Consider the following 23,707-nt stretch of genomic DNA (forward strand, 5'->3'; position numbering starts at 1 on the left):
ATGCGGAATTTGCCAATTCAAATAATGTTGTTCATTTATATCTATTTTACATAATGATTCATGTTGAAATGAAGTGATATACTACAAAATGCTAAATTAAGCTTATATGGCACTATTTTGTCTTCTTGTAATTATTTTTGTACATTTTTTTTCAATATATTGAGATTCATTTGCTTCATCCCTTTTTTCTTTTGCCTTCGACCCCTCACAACAGTAAAAGTACATCATGTGGGCCCTCAAGAAATCTAATATTCCTGGTTTAGTTTGTAGCTTCTTAGCTCAGCTCTTTCTTTTACATCGGCTTTGAATCAATGCAAGGTTTTGGAGACGATATTGATACGCTTAAAATACACTTAAATATGACACTATTGAAATTTAACAGTAGTGTATTTTTTTTTTTCAACCTTTTTTTTTCTTGTTAATTATATTTTACTTTGTATCACAATACATTTATGGGTTATATGTGGTTATATGTTATATGACGTATGTTAGTAGAATCTTATAAAACCTAAATAGTCATTTTAGAATCATGTTTTATTTTTTATTATAGTTCTTTAATGGTTATTATTACAATTAAGTGTCTATAAAATTAAATATTTTAATTATATAGACACTTGATAGTTATTTTAGAATCATATTTAATTTTTATTCTAGTTATTTTATGGTTTATATTTCAATGAAGTGACTATGGAATTTTATATTTTAATGGTAAAGACACTTAAAAGTCATTTTTAAATCATATTTTATTTTGTATTATAGTTATGGTTTATGTTTCAATTAAGGGTCTATAAAATTAACAATAAACATGAAAATCTTCATGACGTTTGTACATTTTTTAAACGTCCGGCAGTCATTACGCCCTTCACTGCAAAAGGAACAATGAATTCCCCGCAATGACACATGAGCACGAGAGGATACAATCGACAGCAGCTAGAGGTGACTCTCTTGAAACTGTTGCAGTGTGTTATGGGAAGGGAAGTGTCCATTTAAAGGCCAAGAAATGGAAGCCGCCCAGAGGTCTAAGAAAATATTAGACTTAAATATCGCAAATCTTTTTTCACAATACTGTATCAATATTTAACTGCACTGTATCGATTTTATAATTATTAATGCGTACATTTTGTTTTGCTTTCAAATCATGTTTTATTTTTTGAGAACTCTGTGAAATTGTCCGTAGGTATGAGAGTGTGTGTGAGTGGTTGTCTGTCTTTGTGTGCCCTGCAACAGACTGGCGTCCTGTCCAGTGTGTCCCCTGCCTCTCGCCCTATGATACTGGGATAGGCTTTAGTCTCCCCGCGAACCCCGGTAAGGGATAAAGTGGTGGAAAATGAATGAATGAAGTTATTTTCTGTTTTGTGGTTCAATAAAATGTGTATAAAATCAAATAAATATATTTTTTATTTCCAATTAACATGCAAATAATTACGGCGTTCATTTTGTTCATTTTTATGCAATTTGACGTCCGGCCGCTAGATGGCAGCAGTCCTGACGTCATACACATCGAAAGGAACAATGACAACCTGCCGATGACTGAGGACGAGTGGATACAGCGGCTCTTAAAGCGGATGTTTGGACATGTTTCGTTTTCGAAACAAATGAAAGCAGTTTGTCAAGAGTCACGTGGTCTGTAAATTCTGCAACGCCAGAGTCAAGTACTCGACAATACTACAAATACATCCTTGTCACTACAGTATCATATCGCCAGATTCTTGCCATTGAGTCTACATTTTGTTGGTGACGAAGACGGCTTCAAATACCTTCAGATCGTGACCCCTGCCACAAACCTCTGTACCACTTAGCGTTCGTCTACCATGTGGTGTATTTCGTGAGATTGAAAACCCAAGTCGATTCCAAACTCCTCTCTCCCACGTCATTTATATTCACAGCACGCCTGCAGCCGCCATGCAGGGAACTCTTTCAGTCCTGTTTACACTTGTACACACTTATTTATGCAGCTCTCTCTGCTCCCTCGCACATGCATGAGCTCTCGCTCTCTCTCTCTCCACGCACAGGCATGACCTCCTGCTCAACCAACCCCTTCGCCACTGCAGCATCACATCCCTGCACCCGCCGGACCCCCATCTCTACACCCAGGGGAGGCTTTAGCGCCGCACACAAAAAAAACCATCACCGCAGCTGAAGCCTTTCACCGCTACCACGTTAAAAACACACAACTTTAACCACCCTCAGATCAATAATGGATGGGAATAAAAAACAGCTGAGGATGATGATGATGATGATGATGATGTCACAGCCTCCATTATGAGTGGACGTGACAGGCAGATCTTCTTACCTGTGTCGAAGTGGGAGCTGAAGGCAAAACTGGGATTGAAAAAGGCTGAAGACATGACAGTCACATGCAGGACAAAGAGCATCCTCCTTGTTGCCACGCAGAAGACAAGCCTAAACACAGAAGAGGTCAAAACCAAAAAAAATCTTCCCACCTAGGATTTTTTTCAAAAATCACCCACGAACATCAACGCTCAAAATGATGAATAAACCAAAAAAATGAGTCAAATATCGTCTTGACACTGAAGCTCACCTACCTGCTTCGTTTATCGATTTTTTTTTTTTTTAGCTTGAAAACGGTGAAATCTTGACCGACCCGATCATGGCATGTGTGTGTGTCAGCTTTCCAAATAAACACACGTCATTTCCCGCGATCAAATAAAATCAGGAGCGAGTCATTTGAGTTGTTTTTTTAAAAAACATGCATCCAGCGGCTGTGTTGGGGGGACCGAGCGACATTTTACACTTTGATCAAGCTCGTGATACAAGGCACGGCGATATGGCGGTGGGTGTGTTTCAGAATAAAACTCACAACCGTGGCAGGAGGATGTTGGTGTTTTAATTTGAAGGTGTTGCGTATCCGTTTCCGCTAGATGTCCGCTAACTCTTCCTGGCTTAATGAAGGCGTAACTGGAGGAATGTTATCGTATGAGCAGTGAAATTAAATAAAATTGTAGTTTTTATTGTCATATAATATAGTTGGAATTAAAAATAGACAATTTATATTTAGTTTGTTCTCGTTAAAAGGGAGTAAAATTAACCGATTAGACACGTAGGAAATGTAGCAACCGCGGATGTTTATGACGTCACATGTTTAAAAAATATATGTGTATATATTTAAAAATAGTGAAATGTTTTCTCATTCCCATATATATTGATTTCTGAACAGTTTTCTACATATAACCAGTAATCGCCTTTATATTTATTTATTTTTATATCGTTCTTAGTAAGTCAAAAAACTTTATTTGTAATTATATCAATGACATTGTTCAACGATATCACCAAAAAATGCTTTATTGAAGCTTTTAAACATAAATAAGTGTAATAAACAATACTTAATAATAATATTAAACAAGAAATAAAAATAATTGAGATATTTTAAGTTCAAAATTATGTTTTAAAGGGACCGATTTTCGACCAACCATAGACATTATATTCAAACAATGAGTCAATAAAGTTGCTCCTACAAACACAAATCCATTATTTTCGACCCCACAGTCACCTTTCAAGACAAATGACAAACTTTTACGACAAACACTCGCGAAGAACCTTTTCTTTCCAAGTCTATATTTGCATAATTCCTCCATTTGGCTCAACCTTTTTGTAATATTCATGATTGTTTTTGTACTTGCGTTTGTCCTCAGGGTCTTTTATAATGGAGGAACATTCTGTTCACGCACTCGTGTGTGCAGGAGCGGTTTTAGTGAATCAAGACTGCCTCCTAGTGGTGGAAACCGAGGTCCGCCCGAACACACAAAAATGTTTGTGTCATTTGTAATCGATAATTCTCATATATTTTCTTTTTAAAGTCGATAATTCTCATATATTTTCTTTTTAAAGTCGATAATTCTCATATATTTTCTTGTCAAAGTCGATAATTCTGATATATTTTCTTTTTAAAGTCGATTATTCTGATATATTTTCTTGTCAAAGTCGATAATTCTGATATATCTTATTTTTTAAGTTGATTATTCTCATATATTTTCTTTTCAAAGTTGATTATTCTGATACATTTTCTTTTCAAAGTCGATAATTCTCATATATTTTCTTTTCAAAGTCGATAATTCTCATATATTTTCTTTTCAAAGTTGATAATTCTCATATATCTTCTTTTCAATGTTGATAATTCTCATATATCTTCTTTTCAATGTCGATAATTCTGATATATCTTATTTTTTAAGTTGATTATTCTCATACATTTTCTTTTCAAAGTCGATAATTGTCATATATCTTCATTTTTAAGTCGATAATTCACATACATTTTCTTTTCAAAGTCGATAATTCTGATACATTTTCTTTTCAAAGTCGATAATTCTCATATATTTTCTTTTTAATGTCAAAAATTCTCATATATTTTTCTTTTCAAAGTCGATAATTCTCATATATTTTCTTTAAGTATTTACTTTAAGTAAATCCAACACTCCGTCCCTTTGACAGACTCTTTGTGGCCCTTGAGCACAATTTGTTTTCTGAGTATTTCTGTAACTATTTAGATTTAATTTTACATTTGTCATTAAAGGCAGAAACTGTATTTAATCTACTTTGTCTCCTTTTAAAAGTTTTTTATTTTAATTTCTTTTTTTTTACCATTTTATTAAATCACATTTCTACTTCATACTTGTTATGAAACAAACCCTTTAACAACGTTTCTTATTCACACATTCGAAATATCCTTATTTATATAACATTCATCAGTTTATCAGGTGTGTCTAAAATAAATATTAACAAAAAATGTGTATATACTCTTCAATATCTTTTAAGCCCTTTAATAACTTTTTTCAAATAAATTACATTAAATTATATTTTATTGTGCAAAACCATTTAGAAGGGTTGTGACATTTATACATGTTTAATCTACATTAATGATGATTTCTATACTAAGTGCATAAACTCACTAATCTTCATGTTATATAAGATTATAGTTTAATATATAATATCATCATGTAAACAATTACATTCGTGATTCTAAATGTCGACACAGTTTTACGGCACCAGCAGGCGCCTCTTTCTGTTCTGGATCTGCCTCTGCTGCGCGAGGATTCCTTGGACCGGGGGTCTCATCTGAGCCCTCAGAGGGGCCCCCGGTCTGGGTCTGACGGGGCCCCGAGGCGGCGGCGGCGGCATCTTCCTCCCCAGCTGCAGGTCGTCCAGGAAACCCTCCACGCCGTCCACCTTCGCCGACAGCAGCACCAGCTCGTTCTTCAGAGAGTTGAAGCGGTCGTAGAGCTCGCCGAGGGCCTCCGACAGGGGCCGGATCCTGAGGAGCCCAGAGAGAGTCAGGAGCGCAGATGTTGTTTTTCAAAAGCCTGAACAAAGTTGGCCGCCTGAACAAAGAGCTACAGACACAACTGACAAATCTTTTCTCAATTAGCCAGACATGCAGAGACCAACTGCTGTTTTCTTTTACACATGAACCTACGAATCTTTATCGTTCATAATGCTTTCTATGGTAACTGTTGCAGTGCGTTATGGGAGTCGAAGTGTACATTTAAAGGCCAATGCTGTGTCTCAAATCACGCACTTCTCTAAATTCACTGCTTTACAGTACACTGTAAGACAGTGCACTTACTTGCAGAGTGCGCACATTTCAATAGGGTAGTACTGTCTCTAATCAAAAACTTCCACTACACACCTCCTGGAAATGACTCGACAGCTTCTTCTTCTACTTCTTTTAAAGCTCATTGCAACCGGCCGTTGAAACACTATCGCCGAAACTTCATCGATTGAAACAAGGTATTAAATTGTGTTTTATTTAGTTATTACTGTTATTGTGTTGATTTGTGGTAAAATGAGGGTTTTCTCAAGAAATTTATGCCGGTATCTGCTCCAAAGTAGTGACATTTCAACTGAGAAAAATCTCTAAACGTAGGAAAATGTTGTCGGAACATGATCTGGAGCTTGTAATCCATGTGTTCGTGTCTTCTCGTCTGGACTATTGTAACAGTTTGTTTTCAGTTCTTAACAAGAAGCCTGCAGTTGATTCAGAACTCTGCAGCGAGAATTCTGACCGGCTCTAGTAGAAGAACTTACATTTCTCCGATCCTTAAAACTCTTCACTGGCTTCCAGTTTCTTTCAGGATCAACTTTAAAATTCTGGTTCTTACTTTCAGATCTATTCATGGTCAGGCTCCTCCTTACATCACTGATCTGATCCAGACTTACACCCCAGCTCGGGCTCTGAAGAAATCATTCCAGACTGTTGCTCCTAAGCTTTGGAACGATCTTCCTCTCTCTCTATGCTTGATGATCTACTGACTCCTTCAAGAAACATCTTAAGACGTTTCTATTTGTTCAGGCTTTTCCTTGATTTCCTGGAACTCCTGTGTTGTTCTCAGTATTATCTTGACCTTTAAAATATATACTTTATTGAATATTGTTTTGATTGTTTAAGCGCTTTGTGACCCTGGTCCGGAAAAGCACTATATAAATACAAATGACATACTTACTTACTTACTTACATATCTTTCGTTTAGCGACGTAGCTCTAAACGTAGCGTCGTCTATGTCACTAAGATGGCTTCCGTTGAGGGTGGAAAGTGTCTTATCGATCTACACTCAATTTTCTGGCTGTTTGAGTGCGTCAATCTACATTTTCGCACACTGCTCAGTGTGACTGCACTTCTTCACTCAAAATGTTAAGAGTAAGTGCATAAGTGAGCGATTTGGGACACACCCCAAGACATAGAAGTGGACGAGCAAAAAGCCGCAACTAGGGATGTGAGAAAATAATGATTCACTTACACATCGTTATTCGTTTTTCACAATACTGTATCAATATTCGATATTTTTATCATTACATACATTTTATTTTTCTTTCAAATATATAAATATTTTAAAATAATAGTTCTTGTATGTTTTATAGTTCAATAAAATGTGTATAAAATAAAATAAAAAGGTTTTATTATTTACAATTTACGCTGTTGGTTTATTTTTATTTTGAAGTTTAACTTCCCGCTGCTAGGTGGCAGAAGTCATCAGGTCCCGCGCAGCTAAAGGAACAATGAAGACTGAGGACGAGAGGATACAGTCGACTCCAGCAGCTTTTAAAGCTGATGTTTGGACCTATTTTGGTTTTAAAATAAATGAAAGCAGTTACGACTTCATCAAGAGTCATGTGGTCTGTAAATTCTACAACACCAGAGTCAAGTACTCGACAATACTATACACATATACTTGTTAGTACAGTATCACAATGTATCGTTTCCCCTGTATCCAGGTACGCATCACCTGTTGTACTCGGGCAGCACCGTGGCGTGGTCCTTGATCAGCATCTCCTTCACTTGAGTCACGATGGCAAACTTCCAGTTGTCCAGGACCTGGGTCAGGTTGGAGCAGGTTCTGGTGTCGACTGGTTCTGCCAAAGCAAGGTTAAGATCGTAGCAACTGATGGGGGGAGAAAAAGTGGAATGGATCGGTTCTGACCTTTTTTAACTGATGGTTTCTCCTTCCACTTCTGACCCCTGCAGGACGTCATCGTGCAAAGAAGGACCAGGATCGCGTTGAGCTTCATCTCCACCACCTGTCAGGTAGTGATGTTCTGATGAAGCTTCATGAAGCATTGTCATTATTATCAGTGTCCACTAGATGGCGGTCTCTGCACTAATTTCATTTGTTTTGAATCTACTGAATCTCAGTTTTCCCTGTGAGCTGATTACCCGAGAGAACTCCAGTTTTCCTCCTAAAATCCAAGTGATTCATGTACTGGGATTCTGTCCAGGGTGTCCCCTCTGTAAACCCTTATTGCAGACCTGGGCAAAGTGCGGAGCGGGGGCCACGTGTGGCCCTTTGACTATATTTGTCTGGCCTGCATGAGGTCAAAAATAATGTAGAAAATTAACTGTATTTTTTATTCTATTCATTACTGGCCTTTAAAAGTGCATATAGGCTTTTTGTTAATTCTATATGGTATTTAAGTGAATATACAACAAATATTTGTGGGAAAAAAAACTGCCTTAATATCAAATTTAAAGTTATTTAAAGTTTGAAAAGGTTATATAAATAAAATCAAAAAAATAATTTTAGTATATTTGGCTTGATTTTATATTTTTTATTGATGGCGCCTCACATCAGACACATTTTTAAATGTGGCCCCTGGGAAAATATTGATGTTCTGATGAAGCTTCACGAAACAGTGTCATTATTATCAGAGTCCACTAGATGGCGGTCTCTGCACTATTTACTTTTGTTTTAACTGTTCTAATGAAACATCACATCATTTTTAAACTGATGGCGCCACCTACTGACCTCTAAACAACATGACACTGTTTCATGAAGCTTCATCAACACATCACTAGTTCTTATGCATCCTTACATCGCTTACATTTTAAAATATATTCAGTATATATTACAATTCATTTTTTTAAATGTTCAAGAGAATGAAAACAGTTTAAAAAAAACGTATAAATCTTAGAAAAGAAAAAGGTTTTCACTTCAGTAATAGATCAGAAATAAATTATTATAGATTATTAAAACAATCATTAAAAAGCCTAATAAAACTTTCATTTTTGAATTGTTTCTATAAGAGTTTCTAAATATAAATGAGCGAAAATTAAGGAATTGTACCAATGAGGTAAAATAAACAAGAATATATTACGTATATAATAAGTTACAAACATTAAAAGGTAATGTTTGTAACTTAAGTTAAAATTTCTAGTAAATAAAAAAAGGCTCAATCTTACCTAGTGTGGTGTAACTCCCAGAATGAAATTTTGAAAAAACAGCGTTAATCCTGAGAGCTTCCTTTTATAGGACAGAAGTGGAACGTCACATGATGGGCGTCCACCAGCATCTTCTTGTGACGGACAAGTACCACGTCTTGGGTGGGAGAGACCCTGACCACCCTCCGTCCGTCCTCCCATGAGTCCTCACGAAGGGTCCAGATGAGGTGTTCGTCGGTCCAGGGCTGAATTCTTGCCGCTCACTGTAATACAATCTGCTGCACACGTGTGGCAGCGACGGCCAGAAGTCACGGTCGCCACAACAAAACCAGCAAACAAAAGATTCGTGAGAGAATCTTGTGACGAGAGGTTTTCTGGGTTAAATTAACAGCTGTCAATTTTAATTGTGAGACAGGAAGTGGAATCTTTATTGTTTTATTGACTTAATTATATAATAATATTTGATTTGTTTGTTCTTTATCTTCAAATACTTTATTTCAGTTATAGTTATGAAGTATTTATTTATTAGGTTAGGTTCTTTTTATTTTATTAGGTTCATTTAAAAGGATTTATTTGCTGTATTTCTTATCTATTTGCATGTTTTTGCTTATTTAAATGGACGTTATAGAGATTTCTTTAAATTTTAATTTCTACTTGTTTTTATCTATTTTATTTGCTTTATTTGTTTCATTGATTTTCTTTTTTACTTCCATGGTTCACTGTTACATTTTCTCTATATTCTTATTTTTTGGATCATTGTTGGATTTTCTTTCTTACTTTCATGGTTGACTGTTAGGTTTTTCTTTTTTTCTTTTATGGTTCTTTGTTACATATTTTCTATTTTTAATTTTATTGTTCATTGTTAGATTTTCTTTTCATACTTACATGGTTCATTGTTTAAAATAATGTTTCATTCTTTCATTATTCATCGTTTGAATTTTATAAATGTATACTTTCACGTTTCTTTGTTCTCCTTCATTTCTTACATTAATGGTTCATTGTCAGTTGTTTTTTTTAATATAATTTAATGTTTCATTGTTTAATTTTGTTTAAAGGGATTTATTCGCTGTATTTCTTATCTATTTGGATGTTTTTGCTTATTTAAATGGACATCACAGGATTTCACGTTTTGATCTTTTACTAAGTGATATTTTATTTTCCGTCATATTTCTCACCTTTTTAAAAAAAGCATCTGGTGATTTAGAGCGAGTCCATCTGTGACCTTTGACCCTTCTTCAAGTCTCTGCTGGACTTTTATTAGTTTCTTTTTCTCAGATCAACCTTTAACTGTAGCGCGAGATCCACCTCTGAGTATTTTCTATAGGTGTCACACAGAGGGCAAAAAATATGAAATATTTGACTCCAATGCATGTTTTTTATACATTAAAAACTGTGACTTTTTTAGAAAAACAAATACATTTAAATGTTTGTTTTTTTCAGATTATAAACTGTGACTAATTTGAAAAATAAATAGATGGGAATGTTTTATTTTTATTTCTTTACATTTATTTTTTGAGGGAAATTTAAAAAAGGTTGTTGGATACATTTCTTGTATTTCTTCTGTCAGATACATGTCTCCACGCTTTTTTAATTATATATATTTAGAAACATATTTGCGAAAATTGAATAAAATTTAAACTCTTAAACATGTATTATAAGTTGAGAAACCTTAAGAGGCAAATATAAAAAAACTGTTTTTTGCTTTTCCATTAAGATATATTTATTAAACCTCAACTAAAATATATAGAATAGCAAACAAATGTAATTGTAATATAATAAAAAATGTGATTTATGTAGATAATATATTTTTATTTGTGTGTGTGCGTGTGCGTGTGCGTGTGCGTGTGCGTGTGCGTGTGCGTGTGCGTGTGCGTGTGCGTGTGCGTGTGCGTGTGCGTGTGTGTGTGTGTGTCTGAGATGTAGTTTGATTCCAAAAAAGCAAAGTGAAAAACTTCCATTGTCGGCCATGTTGACTTGAATCACACGTGAGCATCAGACATCCCATAATTACACGGCTGTCACGGTTCAACACAAGTCAATGTAATCCACGAGATTTGCTGGTTGACCTCTGCAGATCTGAACCGTGAGTGAAAGTGTGAGTTGAAGAACATCTGGAAACACTTGGAGACACGTTTCAAATGAGCTTCCAGCTCTGAGCTGCTGTTGACGGACGAACATGTGTGAAGCTCAACCATCAAGACTCCTGTCACTCACACGTACTTTCATCTTAATCTGCGTTAGTTTGATTCAAACAATAAAATATTTATATGTTTTTTATAGTAAAGCATTTATATTCATTATTTTTAGATTCACCTTTGTCTCAAAATATATGCTCTATCTGTCCCAGATTGATCATTTTTTATTTATTATTTTATTCTTTTATTTTTGTTAATTTTCACTTTGTTGTTCATCGTTTCATTTTGTTTTTCTGACTGTGTTAGTTCATTCTTGGATTTGTTTTTTGTGTGATTTTTACCTAGTTTTGTTCTCAATGGGTCTTCACGGGTCATTGTGAGAATTTTTACTTGTTTTTCTTTTTTTCTTTTTTTTCTTTATTGCTTTCATTGATATTTCATTGTTCACTGTTGGATTTCCTCTTTATTCTTATTTTTTGGACCATTGTTGGATTTTCTGTCTTACTTTCATAGTTAATTGTTTGATTTATTTTTTTTCTATTTTTAATTTTATGGTTCATTGTTAGATTTTCTTTTCTTACTTGCATTATTCATTGTTTGACTTTTATAAATGTTCACGTTTCTTTGTTTTCCTTCATTTCTTACATTATTGGTTCATTGTTAGATTTTTTTTAATCTCATTTAATGGTTCATTGTTTAATTTTGTTAATTTTTACTTTCATGGTTCATTGTTTTTTTTTTAAATTATTTTCTTATTATCACGGTTTATTGTTACATACAGTATTTTTTATTCTTACTCTGATGGTCCATTGTTTAGTTATTTTATTTCTTTTTACTTTTATGGTTCATTTTTATATATTTTTTATTTCCTTTTTAGCTTTTCTTTTTTAATGGTCCATTTTTTGTTATTTTTATTCTTGCTTTCATGGTTTATTTTAGTGTTTTTTTTATTAGTTCATTGTTTAATTTAGATTATTCTTACTTTCATGGTTCATTTTAGTTGTTTTTTTTCATTGGTTCATTGTTTATTTTAGATTATTATTACTTTCATAGTTATTTTAGTTGGTTTTTTTTCATTGGTTCATTGTTTAATTTAGATTATTCTTACTTTAATGGTTTATTTTAGTAGTTTTTTTTCATTGGGTCATTGTTTAATTTAGATTATTCTTTCTTTAATGGTTTATTTTAGTAGTTTTTTTTCATTGGGTCATTGTTTAATTTAGATTATTCTTACTTTAATGGTTTATTTTAGTTAATATTTTTTATTGGTTCATTGTTTAATTTAGATTATTCTTACTTTCATAGCTTATTTTAGTTGTTTTTTTTCATTGGGTCATTGTTTAATTTAGATTATTCTTACTTTAATGGTTTATTTTAGTAGGTTTTTTTTCATTGGGTCATTGTTTAATTTAGATTATTCTTACTTTAATGGTTTATTTTAGTTTTTTTTTTTTCATTGGTTCATTGTTTTTTATTCTCTTTGTTACATACAACACTTTTATTCTTACTTTATCGGATCATTGTTTGATTTATTTTATTCTTACTTTAAAGCTTTATTGTTTTCTCTTACTTCAACAGATCCTCTTTTATCTTCATACTTTTGGGTTTTAATTCCATGATTAAAAGTATTGTCTGTTGAATGTCTTGATCTCCGCACAAGCAGAGAAGGTCCTGGAGAAAGAAAGGTCTGAGTATCTCCACAAGTCTAATCCCTGCACTGTGACTCTCACATGATGCTGAAATCTCTCCGCTCGGCTGCCTGAGGGCGACTCACGCTGAGGTCCCGGCACCACATGCTCCTCCCTCCCTCCTCTCATGTGGACCCATGAGCAGGCAGGACTTCTCTCCCGGCCATGGACACCATCAGGAGGTTCTGGCGGAGACCGGACGTCTCTGACGGCGAGTCCAGTCCACTGATCCCCAAGGTAAGTCAGAACCAAAACGAAAGAGATCCTGAACTTGACCCTGTGTTTGAAGGCAGACGACGACCCAGAAGACCCTCCTGCTGTGGTGGTCTGGCCTCCTCCTCGCTACCCCTGGACTCACCACTTCCTCAGGTACTTCCTGTTCCTCTCCAACCTGCTCTTCACCACTCTGGGCCTGCTGGTTCTGAGTCTGGGAATATGGGGCCTGATCAGCAAAGAGTCCTTCGCCCAGGAGAGGCTCGTGAGTCTGGGCACGGACCCCATGCTGGTCCTGGTGACCCTGGGTCTCCTGCTGAGCCTGCTCTGCCTGTCCGGGTGCATCGGCGCCGTCCGAGAGAACACCTTCTGGCTGCGGGTCTTCTCGTTGCTGGTGCTGGTTCTGATCAGCGCTCAGGTTCTGGCCGCCATCATCTCCTACAGCATGCAGGACCAGATTGGGGGTCTGCTGAGGTCCGGGATGTTGGCGGCCATGGTGGGTTACCAGGACGACCTGGACCTGAGGTTCATCGCGGACGAGATCCAGACTAGCCTGCAGTGCTGCGGCGCCGACACCTACAGAGACTGGGAGGTCAACATGTGAGTCCACGACGATAAAATACACAAAAGCGAGTCATGTGTCGTCACAGCTGAGCTCAAATGAATCAATGTTTCTGTATCAGAGATTCTAAAACTCATGGGACGAAAACAAAAAAATCAGGAAACAATATAATTCAAAAGGCAACAACTTCAAAGATATTGAATTTAGACTTTAATTTTTTAATTATGGGAATTAAGATATCAAACCATCAAAAGAAATGTGTAATAAAATCCAAACATTTGGAAGATTTTCGATTTTTTTATTCAACTATTAGGAACATTCCTCAATGTACAAATTATTGAATTTAATTATTTAATAAAACAAATTATGCCTTAAAATATAGAAATTATTTTTATTTATTTATTTAATAAAACAAATTACGCCTTAAAATGTACAATATATTGAATTTAATAATTTAATAAAACAAATTATGCCTTAAAATGTAGAATATATTGAATTAAATTATTTAATAAAACAAATTATGCCTTAAAATGTAGAAATTATTTTTGTTTATTTATTTAATAAAACAAATTACGCCTTAAAATGTAGAATATATTGAATTTAATAATTTAATAAAACAAATTATGCCTTAAAATGTAGAATATATTGAATTAAATTATTTAATAAAACAAATTATGCCTTAAAATGTAGAAATTATTTTTGTTTATTTATTTAATAAAACAAATTACGCCTTAAAATGTAGAATATATTGAATTAAATTATTTAATAAAACAAATTATGCCATAAAATGTGTACATTATTTTTATTTATTCATTTAATAAAAAAAACAAATTACGCCTTAAAATATAGAAATTATTTTTGTTTATTTATTTAATAAAACAAATTACGCCTTAAAATGTACAATATATTGAATTTAATAATTTAATAAAACAAATTACGCCTTAAAATGTAGAATATATTGAATTAAATTATTTAGTAAAAAAAAATTTGGCATAAAATGTAGAAATTATTTTTGTTTATTTATTTAATAAAAAAAAAATTACGCCTTAAAATATAGAAATTATTTAATTTAATTATTGTATTAAAAAATTACGCCTTAAAATGTAGAATATATTGAATTTAATAATTTAATAAAACAAATTACGCCTTAAAATGTATAAATTATTTAATACAATTATTGTATTAAAAAATTACGCCTTAAAATGTAGAATATATTTAATTTAATTATTTAATAAAACAAATTACGCCTTAAAATGTATAAATTATTTAATACAATTATTTAATAAAAACAAATTACGCCTTAATATATAGAAATCATTTAATTTAATTATATAACTAAACAAATTACATCTTAAATATAGAAATTATTAAATTAAATTATTTAATAAAAACTAATTACATCTTAAATATAGAAATTATTTAACTTAAATTATTTATTAAAACAAATTACGCCTTTAAAATGTATAAATTATTTTATTTAATTATTTAACAAAACAAATTACACCTTAAAATATAGAATATATTGAATTTAATTATTTAATAAAATAAATTACGCCTTTAAATATAGAAATTATTGATATCATTTATTTAATAAAACAAACTACACCTTAAAATGTAGAAATGATTAAATTAAATTATATAAAAAGAAAATAATTATATACTAAAAAACAACGTTTATTTTTTCTCTCCACAGTTACTACAACTGCTCGTCTCCAGGGGCCCTGGCATGCGGCGTCCCCCCGACCTGCTGCCTGGACCCCCTTGAAAACACCACCATCTGGAACTCTCAGTGCGGCCTCGGAGCTCTGGCACTGGACGAGTTCTCGGCCCAGAGCGTGGTCTATCTGGGCGGGTGTGTCGGGGGGCTGTCCCGGTGGATCCTGCAGAACCAGGGCACCATAGCCACGGTCGTCGTGGTCCTGCTGGGGGTTCAGATCCTGACTCTGTTCGCCACGGCCCGCCTGATAGAAAGTATCCAGTGGCACCGAGGGAGGATTTAACTTGTTCATCTATTGCTCTGAACTTCAATTCATAACTCAAAACTCCCATAATCCTCTGCGTTATTCTGCAATTAATTGCAATCATTAAAATGGTAAAGAAAAAAAAAAAACACTATTTAATATTGCGATTGACACGTTTTGGCCACTAGATGTCGCCCTCTGGACAAATGTATCTGTTGATTTTTTTTTTTTTTGTTTGTTGAACACTTTATGTTGCAATGTGTCACAAAAATAATGCAAAACTTATAACGTATTATAGATTTAAATGGAAAACAATGTAAGAAGTTTTCACGTTTGGACAAAAAAAAATTTGATTGCGCGTAGTAAAGTTTTTGCTTCTGGATGTAAAAGTTTAGCGTACAAATGAAAACTTTTGCATCAAAATTAGAACATTTTTGCTTCTGGATGTAAAAGTTTAGCGTACAAATGAAAACTTTTGCATCAAAATTAGAACATTTTGGCTTCTTGATGTAAAAGTTTAGTGTAAACAAGTAAAAGCTTTTTCATCGAAATCTGAACGTTTTTGCTTCAGGACATAAAAGTTTTTGCGTCCAAAAGTGAATTTCTTTGCTTCAGGACGTAAAAGTTGAGTGAACACAAGGGGAAACTTTTTGCATCGAAATGTGAATGCTTTTGCTTCTGGATGTAAAAGTTTAGTGTACACAAGTAAAAGCTTTTGCATCGAAATGTGAAAGTTTTTGCTGCAGGACGTAAAATTTTAGCGTATGCAAGTAAAAGTTTTTGCGTCCAAAAGTGAAAATGTTTGCTTCAGGGCGTAAAAGTTTAGCGTAAACAAGTAAAAGCTTTTGCATTGAATGTGAAAGTTTTTTGCTTCAGGACGTAAAATTTTAGCGTATGCAAGTAAAAGTTTCTGCGTCCAAAAGTGAACATTTTTGTTTGAGGACGTAAAATCTTTGCGTTCACAAGTAAAAGTTTTTGCCTCCAAAAGTGAACATTTTTGCTACACGGCGTAAAAGTTTAGCGTATCCAAGTAAAGTTTTTTGCGTCCAAGAGTGAAAACTTTTGCATCCAGGCATAAAAGTTGAGATTGTGCACATTTTTTGCTTCAAGATGTAAAAATTTAGTACAGGAAAGTTATTGCGTCCAAATGTAAGTATTTTTCTTCCAGGCGCAAGTGAAAGTTTTTGTCTTCTGAATGTGAAAATCTTTGGTGAATACGTGGAAGTTTTACTTCCAGACATGAACGTTTACATTCGTACTCGGAAGTGTTTCGCATCCAAAAGTGAACGTTTTGAAGGTACACGTGAAAGTTTTCTCTTCAGTATGTGAAAGTTTCTGTCTGGATAAAAACTACATTTTCGAAAATCAAAAAATACATTTGACTTCACTGTAAATTCCCAAAATCTAGACCATAATGAACACTTGTAACTATCATAAACTAAGAAAAGATTAGAGATTTTTCACTAAACTGACTGAGTTTGTTTAACTTAACGTCAATAACGCCAACGTTAGCCATCTTTAGCGACTAGCTAACAACAATATAAACAGTAATTCAAATGATTGTGAGGAAAAAACAGCTTTAAAATCATTGGAAAAAACAACAAAATTGACTGTTTATTTAAAAAAAAAAACACCTTTATTTTCCTTTAATGAATTGAATTATTTAAGTGAAAATGAGTTTATTGTATAAAAGACACACGTGAAGATATATCGATGATAGTATTTACAGAAATAAAAACTCTTGGACTCAGATGATTCCGTACTGAGCCAGTTGGTGCAGCTCCAGGTGACTGTAGGCTTCCCACGGACAGATGAGCGTCATATCTGAGGAGAGATGATAATAATAATAAACCTCTTTCAAAGTCTCTCCACGTCTTCTTCTCACCGGTGCCGAGTCCTTCTAGTCCTGGGATCTCGTCCCCGAAACTGAAGAGAAGGACGTTCGAGTTAAAATGGGTGAAAATAGAGAGAGAGAGACAGGGGGAGGGAGAGGGAAGAAGATCAATACCCGATCACTCCTCTTTTGGGAGGTTTACTCTTGAACTGGCGAACGTTCCTCTGCTTGAACTTGGGCGGGTCCTTGCGTGGCGAGCCGGGCCCCGTGGCCCTCAGCGGGGCCTTGTTGCCGGTCTTTGCTTCGGCCACGTCCAGGTTCATGTTTGTGCTGGTCTAGTGTGACACACACACACACACAAATGACTGATTTAATCCAACAAATTGAATGATTTCTTTGGGGGTTTTTTAACTAAAAAATTAAACTATGACACATGAAACATCCCAACAAACACACAAAAAATACAATTATCAGATCATCTGTCAACAGAAATGTATTATTTATTAATATATTATTCATTAAAATGAATCAAACTTAATGGAAATAAAAACATAAGTCTTTTTTTTTTTTTTAAAAACCTAGATTTGAACTACTTGTACTATAAAGTTATTTACGTTGATTTTTGTATATTTGATTTAATTTATTTACTTAAATAATATTTATCTTGATCTCAGTTTTTGTACTGCGCGAGCGGCTCGACTGAATTTCAACCTCATTTCGCTTTGACCATTAATAAACCGTATATTTTGTTTAATCGAGGGATAATTCAAACAAACTATTAAATAAAAACGTTTAAATTTGATACAGTTTGAAGTAGTATTTTAAACTCCCCAATGTTCTTCTGTAGTGTGTGGTTAAAAAAAACAAACATGTGGTAATACTGTTTATTGTCTTGTTGATCGTCTTTTATAAACAGTGTTTTTTATTTAATATTGGGTTTTTTATATAGATACTGTATGTCTTAATATAATGTATATTTATGTTTAACCTTTTTCCTTTTGAGAAATTACTCAAATTTCCCCCTTTATTATATATATACATATATATATATATGTATATATATATATATATATATATGTATATATATATTCAAACAAAAGTTTAACATGAAAACAATAGTAATTCTACTGTTTATTGTTGTTGTTATGTTTAACATTACTTCACTTATTTACAATTTTTTCTAATTATTTCTTAATCTCTACTCAATGTTTAAGATTTTTGATGGTACAATAAAGGGAAATATAAAGTAAGAATAATTTAATCAAGTGTAATTTATTATGACGTAGTGTCTTAAATTATGATTCAAATAATAAGATATATAAATATATGAATTAGAAAAGGTCAATTGTTGTCACGAGGGGAAAGTTTGTTGTTTTGTTTTTGATCTACAATCCTAATCTAAGAGATTATAAACACAATTTATTTTAACTCATGAAGAAAAAGTCTTATATAGTCAAGAATGTATTGAATAATCTGTACCCACCTCTTGTATCAGCGCTGATGGTCCTCAGGTTTAAATCCATGTTGTCTTTCAGAGCTTTCTTTATAAACCTCAGATTATCACAACACTGATGTCTCCTCTAGTCCTCAGCACACACGACCCTTTTACTTGGGATTAAAGCGGAGTCAACGTGACTCGGGGGGGATGCCCGGAGAGAGGAGCGTTCTCCTGTCGTCTGCATTATTTCAGATTATGAGTCAGGGATTATCCCGTCATTCATTCCCTCACCTGTTTTAATTCACCTGATGGTTTACAACGTACACACAGATTAATGAGGGGAAATACTCTGACGCTACAAAAATCACTTAATATTTTATCACCCAATTACTTGAACTTGTTGAAACAAAACAACTTAATGTGTATAAAAGACCAGAATTTATTTAACATTTGAAGATGAACAATAATAATTTCCTGAATAAATCGGTGAGTATATTTTGCAAAAAATGCGGAAATTAGACCTTTTTATTCATCAAATATATTCTGTAAATATGTTGAAATTTATTATTTTTTTAAATATTGTTTTAAAAGTTCTTTTTTTATTTATTTTGTTTTATAACTCAGAAATTAAATGTTGCCCCAAAAGAATATGGATATGGTTCCCCATAATTTAGGATCCAAACAAATATTAGCTTTCAAATAGTCATTCATCATCATCAACTAATAATACATTTATATTAAATACCTTTTGAAGTAGTATTTTAAGATCCCCAGTGTATTACTGTAGTATAAGATTAAAAAGAAACAACATATGGTAATACTGTCGTTGTCGTCATTTATAAACAGTGTTTTTTATTCATTATTGTTTTGTTATAATTTATTATTATAATTTTTAATTAAAAAAACGTTTATTTATGTTTAACCTCTTTTATTGTGAGCTGCTGAAACTACTCGAATTATTCCCAGTTATTTTTGAAAATACAGGATGTTCACTCGAAATCAAAAATTTCTAATCAATGCAATACTTTCAATAAACTTTTTTTAAATTCACAAATGAAAATATTTAAGGTGCTTTCTTTATTTAGCTTTGTGAATTCTATATTTGCTGAGAATAATAATATAAGGATCTACAATATGCTCATGGTTTTAAGTTTTTGAAAATAGTGTCAGAGTGAGACCTCTTTCCTTTGGGCTCGTCTCGATTATCTACTTCCGGTGTCAAAAGGTCACGCTCCCTGCTTCACACGTGTGTTTTTTGTTTTGCTGCGGTTTATCAGTTAAACATTTCTAATAAATATGGTGAAGGACAAGAGGAAACCACTCAACAAACCCACGAAACAAGATGACAAAGGAAAACATCCGCAGGGGTACGTTAGCTGTTAGCTACACTAGCTGTTAGCTAAGTGCTGTGCTAGTAGACACTTAGCTCCAATGCTATGCTAATAATACAACATTAAGTTATTAACAAAGCATTAAGATAACGCCAATTATAAAGTACATTTTCGCTGTAATCTCACATTTTTTCACGTCCTTGTGTGTCCTTATTCAACTAATATACTTGCGCTTTTAAAACGAGCATTTATGCATCATTGTTGGTATGTGTTTACTATTTTAAAGAGTAATTGTTGTGTATGGTCATTCAAAAGGCTTCCCTGTTATAAATATAAAGAAATGTATGAACTATTATAACCCGTAAAATTGACCTATTTTCTGGTCAACCTCCTCAATACTAAAGTCAATGAGGGTCAATATTTTAGGTGCGACCTTTTCGTTGAACCAACTTTCAAAATGCCATAAATATTTACTCAATTTTAAAAAGGTTTGTATCATTGGAAAGAGAAAATAAATAGCGCAGATTGATCAAACACACCATAAGTTGTTAATATATTTATACTGTATATTTAAAAAACTTGTACTTGAGTTTATATATATACATACATATACATATACACACACACACACACACACACACACACACACACACACACACACACACACAAAACAAACACTTACGTTTTCTAGTGGTATATATATATATAATTAAATTATAAGTTGTTTAAATATAAACTAATGTACACATAAAGTACACTTACAGTGTATTTCATTTATTCACTTCATGCAATTGGCGCCAGAAGATGTTTTAGTCGAGGGAGTTTTGTCGAGTGTAAAAAATATGGAAAATGTTTTGACGCATGTGATTTGTTGCGCGTAAACATAATAAATCTGATAATTTCAATATTATACTTAAACTTAACGTCTGTTCTACGTCCTCAGTATTAAACAGATAGTGGTGACGTAAACAAGGCGAAGCAGTTGATTATTCGCCACAATTTCTAACATTTTTATTTTATTTTTGTTCCCTGAACCAGAGACCATAAGTCAAAACGTCGTGTTAAATCCAAAAAAACACAAGCTGACCACGTCGACCACATCCCCTTTAAGCTCCGGGAGATACTGAAGGGGAAAGAACGGATGGAGAAAGCTTTGGAGGCTGGGAAAAAGGTTAAAGGAAGTAAGAAAATAACTCTTTTATTCATTTACGCTGAGCCATTTTCCCTGTTATAACTCTTATTTTAATATTTTTTCACAGCATTTTTTCCTATCAATAAACCCGAACCTTCCACATATGAAGATATTCCCGTTCCCCATTTCAAGAGGAAGAAAAAAGAGAGCGTGACTAGATATGTACAGAGAATGGATAACGCAGCTAGTCACGTTCTCTTCCTCACCAACAACCAAGTGGAGAGAAAACCTGAACTGGAAGAAGAGAAACAAGAGAAACCTGCAGGCGTGGAAAAGTCAGAAAAGAAGAAGCTGTAAGTAGAAGATTAGTTTGAGGAATGAAAACGTTCTATGGTATTTTTTTAATGCTGTTTTAAATCAGTTCAATTTCTTTAGGGGCCACATTTTATCAAGCTATTTTTATAAATCTGATATAAAAGCAATATTTACTTACTAACTTACTTACTTTTTCCCAAATATTCTTTTTATAATCACTTAAACCTTTTGAGGGGAAATAATTAAATCACAAATAATAAAACAAGGTACAGAAATCCCAAAAGACAAGCCCCTAACTCTATATATTTAGAAACTATTATTGAATAAAAAAGTTAGTTTCTACTGGACCTTTGACCTGAGGTCCACATAATGCAGTCAAGGGCTGCATGAGGCTACACTTCGCCCTTGTTGGCCCTATATATTTAAAAATACTTCTCATCCTTGTCTGACTTTGAGTATTCATTTCTAATGTATTCTTCCATTTAATTTAAATATGCTGAAAATGTTTTTAACTGAATTTTAATTAATTTCTTTCTATATAATTGTTGACACTGAATATTTTATTTTACAGTAAGTAAGTAAGTAAAGGTTATTTGTAAAACAGTGAATAGTTTTCTTTACATATTTATTTTCTTTCAATATTTGTTGACATGTATTTATATATTTACATTCCATTTATTTATATATTTACATTCCATTTATTTATATATTTACATTCCATTTATTTACTTTTCAATATTTCATTTTTTCACATTGATTTATATCATTTAGTTTATTTTTACATTTAATGTTTATTTTTCATTAAAAAAATAACATTGAACTTTGAGTTGTTTACACCGAATATTCTATTTAGTTTAAAAAAAATTGAACACAAAATCTTACTTTTTTAAGTTATTTCTACATAGAAAAAGAAATTGTGAAACAAAGAAAAACACAACTTAAGAACTGTTTTTATAAATTTAAAATTCAGATTCTGATGCTGTCAAATGGTTAGAAATTAAAAGTTTGATGGCACACATTTATCTTAGGTATGAAAAGGCGAGAACGCAGAAGCAAAAGCTGAAGAAGTTGGAAAGATTCGAAGAGGAGATGGAGAAAGACAGATTCCAGGGTGAGCGTCTTTTAAACATCTGTTATCTTTAAAAAAAAAACAAGTATTCAATTGATGTGAACTGTTCATAGATGAGGTTGCTTTTGGTGAAGTATCAATGGAACCTCCTCAACTGACCAGCAAACCCAGAAAGGCTCCAATTAAAACTCAGGTACATTTTTGACATTGATTTTAATAAATGCATGTCAAACATTTATGTTTGCTCTTTTATTTGAACCAGTACAAGGATCTGCTGCTCAACTCCCTCCTCGGCCACACAACCTCATCCACGGCAAAACCCTCGATGGCTCGCAAGAGGATCATGGAGGAGGAGAGGGAGCGAGCCGTGGAGGCTTATCGTCTCCTGAAGAAACAGAAACTGCAGCAACAAGAAGCTCAGAGAATCGGGATGAAAAAACTGAAGAACCCAAAGTGAGGACTTTATTCATCACAGAGACTGTTGGATATTTTTCGTTGTGAGAAGGTTTTCAGCTGCAGGTAAGATTTGTTTTAAATAATCTACACTGAACACCCTGATATTTGAATTGGATATTTAACTGCAACAATGCGAGTGTTCAGTTTGTCCAATAGATGGCAGTGTTGTACAAAAAAAGCGCTGCTTTAGCTAAAGAATATTTCTGATGTCACAATTATGTTCATATTATTACACCAAATTATATTTTTAAGTAGCATAAATGCTAAATGAAATTGCTAAAAATCCCTTCGAATCATGGTTACACTTATGAGGAGTGAATAATTCTGAATCATTGTCATGAAATGTACTCTTGGTCATGATAGAAAGTGTCAGAACATGGAACCGTAGTTTGATAATGGCCGTCAGGAGTGGCCTTTGTCCAAACCTTTATAATTGAGATTCATATTTTGTCTGCCCTGTGTCTTGATGAGGCGTTTCAGCCATTATTTTTTAAATTCTACAAGACGCTACTCTACCTCTGTTCTTATCTGACTTCCACAAACGGATGCAGTCAGAGGTGTGTGAGTGAAATGTGTGTCACATGCCGTTTCATTTTATGTGACAAATAAATGAATGTTTAAATAAACATTATATTAAGACAAAATGTATGTTATCGCAATATTCCTTTTCACAAAACTGTATCGATATTCAGTCAATTTCTATTTTTGGCTTGCAAATCATATTTATGTGTGACCATATTTCTTTTATGGTTTATAGTTCAACAATAAAGTAAAATATTTACATTTTTTTTATTAACAATTAACATATATTTACTCTGTGTTCATTTTCCTGTTACAATTAATCTTTTGCCTGCTGGATGGCAGCAGTCATTATGTCCTCCTTAGCTAAAAGAACATTGAAATCCCGG

The 23,707-nt window shown here is 33.3% G+C and overlaps 4 protein-coding genes across 4 annotated transcripts in view; 2 read left to right on the forward strand and 2 right to left on the reverse strand.

Annotated features, from left to right (window-relative positions):
• Nucleotides 1–2,697, reverse strand: part of lmtka (lemur tail kinase 1 a) — a 30,783-nt gene extending 28,086 nt beyond the window's left edge. Inside the window, exons 1-2 of the mRNA XM_087808749.1 lie at nt 2,547–2,697; nt 2,294–2,403 (exon numbers count right to left, since the gene is read on the reverse strand). Of these exons, the coding sequence (XP_087664875.1) occupies nt 2,294–2,375 (82 nt within the window). The 5' untranslated portion in view covers nt 2,376–2,403; nt 2,547–2,697. The remainder of the gene's footprint in view (nt 1–2,293; nt 2,404–2,546) is intronic.
• An 8,439-nt stretch (nt 2,698–11,136) lies between these two features.
• On the forward strand, nt 11,137–15,671 carry LOC148065117 (tetraspanin-10-like). Its single transcript, XM_087809223.1, has 3 exons — nt 11,137–12,725; nt 12,778–13,301; nt 14,957–15,671. The coding sequence occupies exons 1-3, from the start codon at nt 12,654–12,656 to the stop codon at nt 15,261–15,263; spliced, it is 903 nt and encodes a 300-aa protein (XP_087665349.1). The 5' UTR covers nt 11,137–12,653; the 3' UTR covers nt 15,264–15,671.
• A 1,286-nt stretch (nt 15,672–16,957) lies between these two features.
• LOC148065118 (retinal cone rhodopsin-sensitive cGMP 3',5'-cyclic phosphodiesterase subunit gamma-like) lies at nt 16,958–17,381 on the reverse strand. The gene is made up of 3 exons (XM_087809191.1): nt 17,233–17,381; nt 17,110–17,150; nt 16,958–17,048 (listed from the first exon to the last, which is right to left on the reverse strand). Exons 1-3 carry the CDS (start codon nt 17,379–17,381, stop codon nt 16,972–16,974), a joined length of 267 nt encoding a protein of 88 aa, XP_087665317.1. The 3' UTR covers nt 16,958–16,971.
• Nucleotides 17,382–19,721: 2,340 nt separating this feature from the next.
• On the forward strand, nt 19,722–23,620 carry ccdc137 (coiled-coil domain containing 137). Its single transcript, XM_087810187.1, has 6 exons — nt 19,722–19,863; nt 20,866–21,008; nt 21,087–21,312; nt 22,303–22,385; nt 22,457–22,536; nt 22,606–23,620. Exons 1-6 carry the CDS (start codon nt 19,793–19,795, stop codon nt 22,798–22,800), a joined length of 798 nt encoding a protein of 265 aa, XP_087666313.1. The 5' UTR covers nt 19,722–19,792; the 3' UTR covers nt 22,801–23,620.
• The last annotated feature ends 87 nt before the right edge of the window (nt 23,621–23,707 follow it).

The sequence above is a fragment of the Callionymus lyra genome, chromosome 15, assembly GCF_982586985.1.
Source record: "Callionymus lyra chromosome 15, fCalLyr1.hap1.1, whole genome shotgun sequence".
NCBI lineage: Eukaryota > Metazoa > Chordata > Actinopteri > Syngnathiformes > Callionymidae > Callionymus > Callionymus lyra.